General features: G+C 58.9%; 2 protein-coding genes across 2 annotated transcripts; one reads left to right on the top strand and one right to left on the bottom strand.

The window, feature by feature from the left end:
• The first annotated feature begins 5,289 nt into the window (after positions 1–5,289).
• Positions 5,290–7,112, top strand: APOA1 (apolipoprotein A1). Its single transcript, XM_023744309.1, has 4 exons — positions 5,290–5,304; positions 5,489–5,540; positions 5,723–5,855; positions 6,452–7,112. Exons 2-4 carry the CDS (start codon positions 5,498–5,500, stop codon positions 7,023–7,025), a joined length of 750 nt encoding a protein of 249 aa, XP_023600077.1. The 5' UTR covers positions 5,290–5,304; positions 5,489–5,497; the 3' UTR covers positions 7,026–7,112.
• A 2,226-nt stretch (positions 7,113–9,338) lies between these two features.
• APOC3 (apolipoprotein C3) lies at positions 9,339–11,470 on the bottom strand. Its single transcript, XM_023744310.1, has 4 exons — positions 11,432–11,470; positions 10,774–10,841; positions 10,498–10,612; positions 9,339–9,655 (listed from the first exon to the last, which is right to left on the bottom strand). The coding sequence occupies exons 2-4, from the start codon at positions 10,826–10,828 to the stop codon at positions 9,529–9,531; spliced, it is 297 nt and encodes a 98-aa protein (XP_023600078.1). The 5' UTR covers positions 10,829–10,841; positions 11,432–11,470; the 3' UTR covers positions 9,339–9,528.
• Between the last annotated feature and the right edge of the window lie 1,027 nt (positions 11,471–12,497).

The following is a 12,497-nucleotide window of genomic DNA, read 5'->3' as shown; positions in this document are numbered from 1 at the left end:
GAATAGCCGAAGTCCACAAAAAGCCGGGGGATCCCAGGCCAATGCGTCATGAACGTAGCCAATTCAGTCCAATGCTGGGGCAGCAACGGGAAGTTTCCCTGTCCACTACCTTTCAAGCCTGGGGTCCCAGGAGCAGGACAGCTACCAAGCATGGCCCGGCTGGCTGGCGGTCTGTGAATAAATACCCGAGAAGTATTGAACTGGTTGTAGGAAGAAGAGTGAGAGGAGGGAACTCACAATGGTGTGGAGTCCCTGGCGGACTAGGAAGTCGCAGTGGGACCGTCTCCTCGAGAGGGGTCTTCCCGGAAGGCCGGGAGCCTGGCCACACCCCGCGGGAAGCTGGGCAGGTGTCTGAAACCAGGGACTTCTCAGATGCCTTCCAGCGTCTCACAAACTGTTAAATCCTCATCCAAGGACATGGTTCTTTTATTGATTTTAGAGAGAAAGGAAGAGAAAGGGAGAGAAAGAAACATCCATGTGAGAGAGAAACATCAGCTGCTTCCCATAGATGCCCGGACCCGGGATCAAACCACAACCTGGACACGGGCCCTGACTGGGAATCCAACCTGCAACCTTTCGGTGCGCGGGACAATGCTCCAACGACTGAGCCACACCGGCCAGGGCTTGTCACCACCTTTTGAGTCAGCCCTCCCTCCTGCTGGTCCCAGATGAAGTCTGTCACCACCTGTCCCGCTGGGCACAGCAGGGCGCCAGAGAATGTTGCATTTGGCTGGTTACAATGCCCTGCCCTGGGGTCTAAATTGAGGCTCTATCACAAAAGCTGCAACAAAATTGCCAAATAGGAACTATTGGCAGGGGCGCTCCTCTCCCCTGCTCGGGCCCCATCCTGACGCACCGCGTGCTCTCAGGTTAGCCGTTCAGAGCAGGGTTCATGACCCAGGCTGAGTGCTCGGAGTTTCTTGAGTCCCCTCCCAAGGCCTGTTCCTTCAGATGATGCTTTGTCGTCCTGTGACCCTTCTGTCAGTGCGCCAATGTCATCCAGTGAGCAAATGTTTGCTGAGTGTCTGTTACGTGCCCGGCCTAGCAGGGGACAGAGTCCTCCCAGCATAGACTGACCAGTATAATGTTGGGACATAAATTGTGAAATGAGCAAAATCCACTCCTGGAGTCGGCTAATAGCAGCACCCCCACATGAGTCAGGGGGTCCAGGGCCAGCCACAGGGGACCCACTTCCGAAGCAGTCCCTCTGAGACCCCTGAGCTGGGGGGAAGAGCGTGGTAGCACAAAGGGCCTCCGCTGGTGGGCCCTGCACCCACTAAACAGCTAGTCTGAGCCGCTTGGTCCTCTGACAAAGGCTGGCCCCCAAATCTGAATCTGAGTTGCACCCAGTCTGTCATCAGCAGTGTTTCCCATTGGCCTCTACCCAGGAAGATTCCTTTCTCTCCGAAGTATGAGCCACGAGGGGCGTGGACCAGTTCAAGCCAATACCTACAGTGAGATGGAGCAGACGCACTAGTGAGTGCATTTGCCAGCACTTTCCCGCCCAGGCCATCAAGTCCCCGAACCAGGGGGCGAGCATCCTGAGCAGGGCCCGGGCTGTGGGCGGTGGGCCTGCTGGCCATCAGGCAACTGTCAGGACTAGAAGCCAGGCCTGATTCCCAGTTCTGCCAGCACCACATACTAATGGCTGGCGGGAAGCTCCTGGCAGCTCTGTGCTGGTCTCACAGGCACTCTAACAGGCCGTGCTCAGGTCATCAGGAAGGCCACGAGGGACGATGCGAATGCCGGATACCGTGTGCAGCCATAATAACCGTTTCAGTAACAAACCAAAGAGGAAGTAAAACAGTGACAAGTAGCTTGGAGTCCAACCTGACGCTTCTGAGAGCCCCCATATACTGGCTGGGACGAGTTCTACCCCCAGAAAGAAAGTAACCCCTCTTGGCCTCAGACACCTACCTATGAGCTGACCCAGAAGGGGTCTGCCCTCCCTCCCGCTCTCTAAACAGGCAGAGAGCCGGGCTGGCCCAGGAAATGTCCACTGAGGCTCCCACGGGCCTCTGGGGCTGGGTCAGCCCCAGAACAGAGATCCCACAGCTCAGCGTCCGCAAGTCAGGACCACACGGAGAAAGTGGATTCCCTGCCTCCCCCACTCCTGCTGCGTGAAGCCAAGGTCCGCTCTGGTCTGACCCTGTGTGGTCAGTGGGAGCAAGGGGATAAAGTGCCAAAATTGGAATCTGGGGCACAGAAAGGTGCCAGGGACCTTTCAGTTTTGCTATACACGTTCACATTTAGCGCTTAAAACAACAAAATGTATGGTCTTCCAGGACAGTTCTGCAGGTCAAAGGTCCAAAGGGGTCACACGAGGCTAAAATCACGGTGTCCGCAGACCTGTATTTCTTCTGGAGACTCTAGTCTAGGGGGACACGGTCCTTTGCTTCTGCAGCTTCTAAGGCCACCCGCACTCTTGGCTCCTGGCTCTGTCCAGCAGTCACTTCACTCTGACCTCTGCTTCCACCCTCTCGCCTCCTTCTCTGACTGCACTTCTCCTGCCTCCCTTGTGTATAGTTAAGGGGTTTTGGGATGGCACTGAGCCCACCTGGATAACCCGAGATAACCACACCATCTCTAGGTCCTTATAATCACATCTGCAAAGTCCTTCTGTCATGAAGGGTACAGTCACAGGTTCCAAGGAGCAGGACATGGGGGCCCATTGTTCTGCCTGCCAGATGTGCACCCTTACTATGTAAGACGCTGATCTGTAAGGTTCTGTTCCTTGCTCAGTTTCCTCTCCTTCTGGCACCCCTATTATGCAGATCTTGTTTCGTTTCATGTTGTCCCAAAGTTCTCTTAGGCTCTCCTCCTGCTTTTTAATTTTGTTTTTCTAGAAGCTGCTCTGCTTGGGTATTTTTTCCTACTTTGTCTTCTAGCTCACTGATGCAGTCCTCTGCTTCTTCTAGTCTACTGTTGATGCTTTCTATTGAGTTCTTTATAGCAATGATGTCATTTTTCATTTCTTCTTGGTTCTTCTTCATTTCCTCTTGGTTCTTACACATATTATTGAATTTGTCTTCCATTCTTTTCATCCACCTTATGACCATTTCTCTGGATTCTTTCTCTGACAGGTTGCTTGCCTCCACTTCGTTTACTTCCTTTTCTGGTGGTACCTGTTTTTCTTTCATATGCGGGCTGTTTCTTTGTCTCCCCATGATCTCTCTTCTCCGGTTGTCTGGTTATGTAGTTCTCTCTCTCCTTATCCCAGGTGAAATCTGACCTTTCCATGAGGGGGTGCAGAGCTCCTCCAAATCCGCGTGCTCGCGCCGCTTGGGGACCAGTGTTCCCATGTTCGCAGCTGTTCACTGGGTACCATTGTTGTAGTATCCCAGGATTTTCAGGCTTCCGACAACATCCACTCTCCCCTTCAAGATGGCACGGTCTCCGCATCAGAGCCAGTCGCTTTGGGAGGGATCCCAACAGCAGTGGAAGCTGTTGGGTCAGGGGAACCCCATCCAGCAATCCCCCACAGTCCCCTGCTGTCCCTCAACTCACAAACAAACACTCCCCGTGCGACCACACACTCTCCCTTCATTCTCTCACTCACACACTATCTTGCAGTCTGCCTTCCCATCGACAGCCATCTTCCTTCCCTCCTGCGTAAGGTTCTGTAACTGGCCCAGCAGCACGCAGATAAGCAGAGCTGGGATTCAAGCCCAAGGCTGCCGGGCTCCAAAGCTTTCTTCTCTGAGGCGAAAGACACGAGACTGGCTACAGTGGGAACGGCTCAGAGCCCCTCCACGCCAGGATCTGGCATTGGAGTAGGAGGGCACGTTTCTGCCTGGGGGTTCCAAGTCCGCAGACCTGGGTTCTAGGTCCTGTCCTTTCTCCAACTCCCTGAGAGACCAGAGACATCAGGCAAATTCTGTTCACTGCCTTCAGTTTCCTTGTCTCCAAGGTGCTGGGGAGGCTGGAGCAGCTGATCTCAAAGTGCCTTTCAACGTGGACATTCAGAGGTCCTGTGACTCAGGGCCCGTCAGTGGCCTGGTGCGGAGGTGCTGGGCCTTCAGAGAGAAGCCTCACAAACAGCGCTGCACACCAGTGAGCACAGCTCTTCACCTGTCAGGTTCTTGGGCCCCCAACAAGCCTGTCCCCATCTTACTGATCCGAGACGGAGGCTCGGGGAGATCACATAACTGCCTCCCCAGGCGCCTCCAGGACTTTGCAAGTCGGAGGCAAAAGGAAATGAGAAAGCAGTTCTGCTGCCTGGACCCGAGGTCTTTCCTCCCACATCAGTGGTCCCGGGGGCCGCCATCCGTTCTCACCTGTGTGTGATCCCATGTAAATATGAACCACCCAAAGATACATGTTTTCCATTTACATGACTGTCCTTTATTCTGAGATTGTGCTCTATTTTTGTGTCAAAAATCTTTTCTTGCCCTCACCAGTTCGGATAGAGTGTTGGCCTGCGGACTGAAGGGTACCGGGTTCGATTCTGTTCCAGGGCACATGCCCGGGTTGTGGGCTCGATCCCCAGTAGGAGGTGTGCAGGAGGCAACCATCAATGATTCTCTCATCATTGTTCCTATCTCTCTCTCCCTCTCCCCTCCTCTCTGAAATCAATAAAAATATGTCTTTTAAAAAATACTTCCTGTTCTGAAGTGCTGGCCATGGAGGATGGTAGGGTTGGGGGCGCAGTAGGTAGGGTTTTTACATGACAACATTTGAAGTCGGCAGCTCTATTGCTGGTCTCTGGAATTGGTTTGGAAATACTAGAGGCCCCTGTAACCTCCAAGCCAGGGAGCCCCTGAGCACTTCCCCCTCTCCCCAGGTGGCTCTGAGCGCCCCACGTCTCTTCCTTAGGCCTTGGGAGGTCTCCAGGGGCTGGGAGAGAGGGGTGCAGAAGCTGCAGCTGGGGGGGGCAGAAGGGGGGAGTCTGCTCTGTGGGGGAAGGCGGGAGGGGTGCGGACACATCTCCTTGGAATCACAGGGGCTTCCTGCTGTTCCTGACCAGCTTGGGGACCTTCTTCCTTCCCTCCTCTCCCCTGCTGCACTGACACAATGGACAATAGTGGGAAACAGGGACCTGTAAGCCTGCAGCCACCCCCTCCCACTCCCTCCTGCACCCTTGATCCCTGGCCCTGCAGGCTCCCCACCTCCCAGCTTCCTGTTTGCCCACTCTGTTTGCCCAGCCCCGGGTCAGAGCTAATCCTTGAACTCTAGGTTCCAGATTCCCGCTGGGACCTGTGAGCCTTGGCAAGGCCTGGGCTGGACTGATCAGCCTCCCAGCCCAGCCCCTGCTGGAGGCATAAATAGGCCCCGGGCAAGCTGCTGCTCAGAGCACTCGCCCAGGTACATGCCGCTGCCTCCTCCAGTCCCTCTGGCTCCCCCAGCTTGAAGCTCAGGCTCTGGGATCTTGGCTCCAGGCTCTGCCAGGTGGTGGGCTCTGGATACCTGAGGCTGCTCTGCCTGGAGAGTGGGGCACAGGCCCTCCAGCCACAGGCACCCACTCAGCCAGGCCCCTCTCCTCCTCCAGGTCCCCAAGATGAAGGCTGTGGTGCTCACCTTGGCCCTGCTCTTCCTCACAGGTAAGTGCCCCCAACCTAGACAACCAACATCAGGAGGCCCTCACCCTCACCCCCGTGGTCTACCCTTCTGAGCACAGGGAGCGGGATTTCTCTCAAGACCCCTCTCTTCTACCCCAAGCTGGCCTTTCCGCTCAGATCCGGCCCAGAACTGGCCTGACTGAGGTGCCTTCTCTCCACCCCAGGGAGCCAGGCTCAGCATGAAACACAGCAAGAGGAGCCCCCGTCACAATGGGAGCGAGTGAAGGATTTAGCCAAGGAGTATCTGGACTCAGGCATAGCCAAGTTTAAAGCCATCGACCTGGCAAAAAAGCTGAAGTAAGGCCCCCCGCGTGGGCTCTGGGTGGCGCAGGGGCTGCTGGTCCTGAGGGGCGGATGCCAGGCATGTGGGTAGATGTAGCCACACGGGCTGCATCCCAGCTGCTACCTGATGGGCCCCATACCTGGATGGAGAAACAGCCTCCTAGTGGGGGGGGGGGCAGACTAGGGCCACCCCATCAGTGAGCCCAGCATCGCGTTCTGCCTGCACGAGCAGCAGCCCCCTCCCTTCCTCCAGTCCCTCTTCCTCTTGCCGAGCGAGCGGCAGGGAGGGCGGTCTTCGGAGACAGAGGAGAACAGTCTGGAAGTATAGAGATGAGGCCTTTAAATGGCCCGGCTTTGGGGACAGACAAGACTGATCACCAAACCCAGCTCTGTCTCCCACTAGCTCTTCAGTCTGGGGACTGTGGTTGGGGGGGAGGAGAGGAGGGTCCTTGGGCGAGACAGGCCCAGGCCTGACCCATCGCTCCCCTACAAGCAGGCACAGTTTCGCCCAGACCTCACCACAGGTAAGCTGGGCGCTGGGTCTGCAGCTCCGAGGTGTCCAGGGTGCCTGGGAGGTCCCCCCTGACACCTGCTCCCTCCCTGCCCCGCAGCCTGACAGTCGTTGCAAAATTGGCCACCCTGAGCGACAAGGTCGCCGCCCTGCCAGAGCAGCTGGGCTGGGCCAAACTGGATGAGGTGGGGATGCTGACCGGGGAGCTGAACAAGGACCTGACGGAGGTGAATACCTACCTGGTGGGCATCCAGAAGAAGTGGAAGGAAAGGGTGGAGCCGCTGCGCCAGGACCTGCGTGAGCGCGCACGGAAGCAGCTGCAGGAGCTGCAGGAGAAGCTGGTCCAGCTGGGCGCGAAGGTGCTGAACGGCACGCGCGTGCACGTGGAGCGCGCGCGTCCGTACGTGGACTCGCTGCACCCGTTCCTGGAGACCATGGGCGAAGAGCTGCGCCAGTGCCTGGAGCCCTGCAACGGCAAGCTGCGCGAGTGCCTGGAGCCCTACGGCGAGCAGCTGCAGGCGCTGCAGGCGCTGCAGGCGGGCAGCCTGGGGCTGGCCAAGCTGCGGGAGCAGGTGGGCGCGCAGCTGGGGAAAATGAACGAGGAGCTGGAGTCGCTGTGGGCGAGCCTCCAGTACCTCTTCCTTCCCTTCCTGGACATCTCCCAGAGAGGCTGACCGGCCCGTGAGGCGCCCGCTCCCCTCCCCGTCCTCGGTCCCCTTCCCATCGATCGGTTTCTGAGAATAAACGTTTACAAAGCGGGATGCATGTGTTGGGTTTGATGTTTTTTGGAGCTTCAAGGATGGTTTTTAAACAATTAAAAGGTCTCCAAACGGTTCTCTCTTGGGAGAAGGGATGGGGTGCGGGCCTCGGAGCGCGCCGCTGGGAGCCCTGCGGGGCGGGAGCTCTGAGCGGGGCCTGCTCCAGGAGCCGGTGCAGGCGGTAGGCGTCCCCTCCTAAGCAGGACCAAGCAGAAAGGAACGGGGCCAGGCAAAGCAACGGATAATCCAATGCCAAGTGCCTAGGAGCCCGGCGGGACTGCAGCCCGGGTCTGAGGGGCACGGGAGGGGGGCTGTTTTGCTGGGAGAAGCGGTCCGGTCCCCAGAGGCCTCCCCTGGGCAGAGACAGGAGCATCCCAGCCTCGGGCTCCGGGAGGGGAAGTGGGGGGGCACCTCAGGGAGCACTTGAGGAATCTGGGCAGGCGCAAACTAGGAGCCTGGCCCTTGCTCCTTCCTCCTTTATTAATGAAACAGCGTTAAGCACTTCCCTTTACTGTTTTCACAAGGGCAGCTGCCCTCCCTCACTCCCACTGTGTCCTCAGCTGTGAAGCCAGCCAGGCCTCCTAGGGGGCTCCAAGCCCTGCCACCCGCTCTCTGCCCGCTCTGGCCTGCGTCAGAAAAACAACCACGCCTCTGCAGGAAGTTAGCACACGTTTATTTTCCAGATGCTTTCACAGCACCGTCTTACCGCATCCCTCTCAAATCCTGGGCGGACAGCCATTACACCCATGTCCAGAGGAGGGACTGGAGCTTGGAGATGGGAGGCCCCCGCCCAGGTTGAAGAGAAGGGTGGCAGAGGTTGCCCTTTTCAAACCCCTCTGCCTCTGGGCATCCATGGCTATTTAACAAAACACGTGTGTGGCCAGCACTGAGTTTGTCTGGATACACACGTCTGCACGTCCACATGTGTGCAGCCCTATTCACACCAGCCTCTTCACAGCCAGGCGTGCCACCCTCCGTGCATGCGCAGGACCCACAGATCTTCAAAGATCTGGGCAGCGCCTTCACGCAGCCTTCCCGCTGCCTCCCCGCAGGGCTTCCCCGGCCTCGGACAGGCCACTGGGCGGTTCCCCTCCTCCATCTCGTTTCTCTTAAGGACTCTCGGATAAAGGACAGGCCTTTTAGTTCCTAACCATCTTGGCTCCTAACCACCTCCACCAGCAGCTATCAGCCCAGGTGAGAACATTCCCCACGTGTGGTGCTAGGCTCACAGGCCCAGCTGGACCAGAGATTTCCTGGGCAGCAGATGTCCCCAAGGGGGTCCGGGTGTACAGGGCCCGCCCAGATTGGTCAGGGAGCCCTTCACACCTGGTATAGGAGGGGTAAGGCTTCTTTCTGTGTCTGCTGAGCAGAATGCGGGCGGCTGACCTGGGCTTGAGGTCTGGCTCCGCCACTGGGCAGCGACATGGGGAGGCTGACTGTGACATGGGCAAGCAAGGCCTTCACTTCTCTCAGCCTCATCTTCTTCACTGGAAGAATGGGGGACCGCTCAAGTAGAATGTGGTTCTAGAACTCTCTGATGAGAGCGTCTAAGCAAAGCACCATCTGTGGGTGACCTTGGGTTCCTTCTTAGTTCCCAGGACACTGGCCCTCTCCCGCCAATCCTGGTCCCAAGGGAGCAATCAGCTCAAACTGTAGCAACATGATATCCGTTTACCTTTGATGTGCCAGATGCTAAGCACGGTCTCATTTCACTCATTCATTCAACAAACCTGCAATGGAGGGGGCATTGTTGTGCCCCCTTTTCAGATACGGAACCGAGGCTGATATACTTGGTGGACAAGGTCAGAGCCTAGTCGTATCTTACCCAACAGCTCCCCCAGGGGCCTCCTCCCCTCAGGGGTGGCTGAGAGGGCCAGTGGCCCAGGTGGTGCAAGTCAGTAGCTCCATAACAGGGTGAACACACAGTCTCAACTCTGGCGAGGACGTACGAGTGCAGGCACAGTGCCTGGCAAGAGCACACATTCAAGGCATGTTGTACAGCATTTGGCAGTTTATCCAAGTATTGTCAAACTAGCATCCTGTTTGTGCCTCCACACAAACCCGTCGAAGCAGGCAGGGTAAGTAGGGTTATTCCCACCTTACAGGTAAGAAACTCGGGCCCAGACACGAAGAGGCGGGAAGGGCACCGGCCCTAGGCCTGCTCGGTCCAGCGCCGCCTGCAGAACAGCCTGCCCATGCCCAGCCCAGACATAACATGACACATGTGGGATGCCCCACTCACAGCAGCTTTATTGGGAAGACAGCAAGCCTGGGGCCAGGTCTGGGGGTGGGAGGGGAGGACACTGAGAATGCTGCCCCTTTCGAGCGAATTTCGGGGGCAGCCTTGGAGGCTGCAGGACCCAAGGAGCCGACAGGATGGATGGGCAGGCAGGCGTGGGGCGTTGAGGTCTCAGGTGGCCTAAACAGCCGGAGCCGGGGTGGTCCCTGGGGCGGCCCCAGGGGCCAGGGGCCACAAGTTGGAGAGCGGGACTGTGAGGGAGCTCCAGTAGTCCTTCAGGGAGTTGAAGCCATTCGACATCCACTTACTGCATGCAGACAGGAGGGAGAGCAGAGGCGTGAGGACAGAGCTCACCGGCCGCAGCGGCCACCATGGGCCCCACGTCTCCCCACTGCCTCTCCCCTCAACCTTACCCAGCGACCCCCCTGAGGCCTCAGGCAGAGTCCCCGACAGCTCCACCCCAGCAGAAGGTGGTGATGGGACCCTCGCTCAAGTCCCTTGCTTGCCTCTCCAGGCTGGGCAAGCTGGCAGGGAGTGAGGGCGCGAGAGTGCCGGTGGGGCCTGTCTTTCTATTCTAGGCAAATGCTGCCCCTAGAGTCAGACAGCCTGGTGGCTCAGAGTGGGGAGCAAGGAAAGGCCCCTCATTTGGAAAGTCATCGGAGGGTATCAGCTATGTGATCTGGGCAGGCCACAGCCTCTCTGAGCCTCGATTTTCTCATCTGTGAAATGGAGAGAAGAATTCCCTCTGCACAGGCAGTTCTGAGGACTGAGAATGTCTGTGGGGCTTCTGGCAGGTTCACCCCAGTGCCGGGCAGCGCAGGCGGAGGGGAGGGACAGACTTCTGCTCCTGTGGGGCCCCGGGCTCAGAGCAAGACTGAAACACACACACACCCTGGGCTGAAATGGGGTGTGGGGGGGGGGGGCATCACAGTCAAACTGCCTGCCAGGCTGTCAGAAAAGGACAGGGAACTGAGGCCTTTCTTAAAGCCACGCAGGACAGCCGAGGGAGAAAGGAGGCGGCAGAGGGAGAGGGGCCAGGAGGAGAGAGCCTGTCCTCTCTCCTCATGGCCACAGGCCTGTTGCGTAGACCAGGCAGGAGGCTGAGAGCGCAGGTCCCGGGCGGGGCAGCTGGGAGCCGGGCGGGCGTACCTGGCCTCCTGGGCCATAGACAAATCCTTTACGCTGCTGGTCAGGGCCTCCTGGGCCTGCTGCACGTAGTCCTGCATGAGTTTCAGGAGGGAGTCCTCGTCCGCCTCCTGTGCTCCTGCGAGGACAGCGGCCAAAGGTGGTGGATCAGCGCTGGGGAGCCCTGCCTCCTGCCCAGGCACCCATCAGCCCCCAGATCACCAAGCCACCTCCCAAGGGTCCTCTGGCAGAAACCCCCCCCCCCCCCCGCCCCAGCCCTAATCCCCACAAGCTGCTTACGGGCAGAGGCCAGGAGCACCAGGAGGGCAGCGAGGAGGAGGGCCCGGGGCTGCATGGCGCCTTTGTCCCTGCAGGGAAGGTCTGGTGAGGGGAGCTCCAGGCCTGCAGGGGTGCACCGAGTTCCAGGGCACCGAGCTGGCTCCTCGCAGGTGCAGAGCCTGCTCCCACTGAACACTCAAACACGGGAGGTGAAGTCTTCCCGAAGCAGACACAGCCCCCAGGAGGGAGGCGTGGGGTGGAGCGGAAAACCCACCAGACCCGGAATCAGGACACCTGGGTTCTGGTCCATCTCTGCGACCAACACGCTGTGTGACCTTGGGTGGAGCTGCCCTGTCCGGGCCTCTGACTTCTGTCAGGGACAGGACTGGGGTGTCCAGTCCCAAACATGCGACATGCGGACGAGGAAAGTGTGCAGACCTGGAGGCAGCTCCAGCCCCAGCTCTGGGCTACTTTCTACGTCGCTTTGGGCAGGTGACCTCCTCTCCACGGGCCTCAGTTTCCCCCAGTGTGCAATCGGAGTGGGGGCCTCCATCAAGCCCTAAGTCTTCCTGGGCTCCTCTCAGGCTCTGCTGGCTGGGCACAGGGACCCTCTTCTGCCCGTCTCATCCTGCTCTCCTGTCCACCACCCTCCCCTCCCCCGCCACACCCAGGACATTACCTGGAGCAGCTGCTGCTGGGAAGGAACTGAGCAGGCAGAGCAGAGGGTTCTGACCTGTTTTATATTGTCCCCGGGGCAGTGGGTGCCGAGGATCTGGTGACCTGGGCAAAGGTTACCTGCTGACCAGTCTAGACCAGGGCCTCAGGCAGGGTGGCCAGATGCAGCCAGGCCTGCTGGGAGGGTTGGGAAATCTCTAGAAGGCTGTGGGTGCCCATGCCACTCTCCTGGTACCCCTATAGCCCAGATAGGTTCAGGAACTGGGGGTGTATGAGTCTGGAAAGACCCCATTCCTTCCTAGCAGCCTGGCTCCTCTGGAAGAGGCTAGTGAGAGCAGAGGGGCTTTGGGACAAGCCAGGGGCCTCTGGGCCCACCTTTGCCCTTCACACTCGGTCCCTCCCTTCCCCGCCCCTAAGCCCTGATAACAGCCCGGACTGGGGGTGGGGGGTGGGGGTGAGAGGGCAATGGGCTTGGGAACAACTCAGAGCATTGGGCTGCGGTGTCTGGAGGGGGTCGCAGAGGCCTGGGTGAGGCTCGTGTGTGGAGGTGACACGGTTGAGTTTACACAGCCCCCTCCCCGGCATCTCCGACTCTGGCTTCAATCCCAGTGCTGCTTACCCAGAAGCCTCCCTGTGCTGGCCCAGGGCAGGGGGTGGTGGGAGGAGGGCCAAGGCCACTCTGGCCTCTGAGCCCAAGGCCTTTGTCCCACCCCGCCTCCCCGCTCCTCCCCTTGCTCTCTAGACCCACTGATAACATTCCCGGGAGAGTAGCAGGGCTCCTGGCTGGGCCCTCCCCACTGGGATCAATTCCAGTGCCGAGCACCTCTCACCACAGGTTCCTCAGCTTGGAAACGGCAGCACTGGCTGCTGGGCACCTGGCGGAAAGCAAGGCTGGAGGAGGCCGTCTGGTGGGCGGAGGGCACCGAGACGCTCTGCAGGGTCCGCTGTCTGTCCTGGAGACAGGCGGGCTGGGGGCAGTGTCCCCAGGGCCCACCGCGGGAGCCATGGCCTGGATGGCAAGATCAGGGGACTTTGAGTTCTAGCTGCTAAGACTTTGGAGCCAAGAAATC

This window comes from Myotis lucifugus, unplaced genomic scaffold (genome assembly GCF_000147115.1).
Source record: "Myotis lucifugus unplaced genomic scaffold, Myoluc2.0 scaffold_448, whole genome shotgun sequence".
NCBI lineage: Eukaryota > Metazoa > Chordata > Mammalia > Chiroptera > Vespertilionidae > Myotis > Myotis lucifugus.
Note: the sequence above shows the minus strand (reverse complement) of the source record. Positions and strands in the feature narration are given on the sequence as shown.

What these genes read in the sequence shown, in the direction of transcription:
- APOC3 (XM_023744310.1), bottom strand. Translation starts at nt 10,828, where the DNA reads ATGCAGCCCCGGGCCCTCCTCCTCGCTGCCCTCCTGGTGCTCCTGGCC. An exon ending in GGTGCTCCTGGCCTCTGCCC is followed by an intron (nt 10,613 to 10,773) that starts GTAAGCAGCTTG and finishes CTGTCCTCGCAG; the next exon opens with GAGCACAGGAGGCGGACGAG. An exon ending in TCTATGGCCCAGGAGGCCAG is followed by an intron (nt 9,656 to 10,497) that starts GTACGCCCGCCC and finishes GTCTGCATGCAG; the next exon opens with TAAGTGGATGTCGAATGGCT.
- APOA1 (XM_023744309.1), top strand. Translation starts at nt 5,498, where the DNA reads ATGAAGGCTGTGGTGCTCACCTTGGCCCTGCTCTTCCTCACAG. An exon ending in GGCCCTGCTCTTCCTCACAG is followed by an intron (nt 5,541 to 5,722) that starts GTAAGTGCCCCC and finishes TCTCCACCCCAG; the next exon opens with GGAGCCAGGCTCAGCATGAA. An exon ending in GACCTGGCAAAAAAGCTGAA is followed by an intron (nt 5,856 to 6,451) that starts GTAAGGCCCCCC and finishes CCTGCCCCGCAG; the next exon opens with CCTGACAGTCGTTGCAAAAT.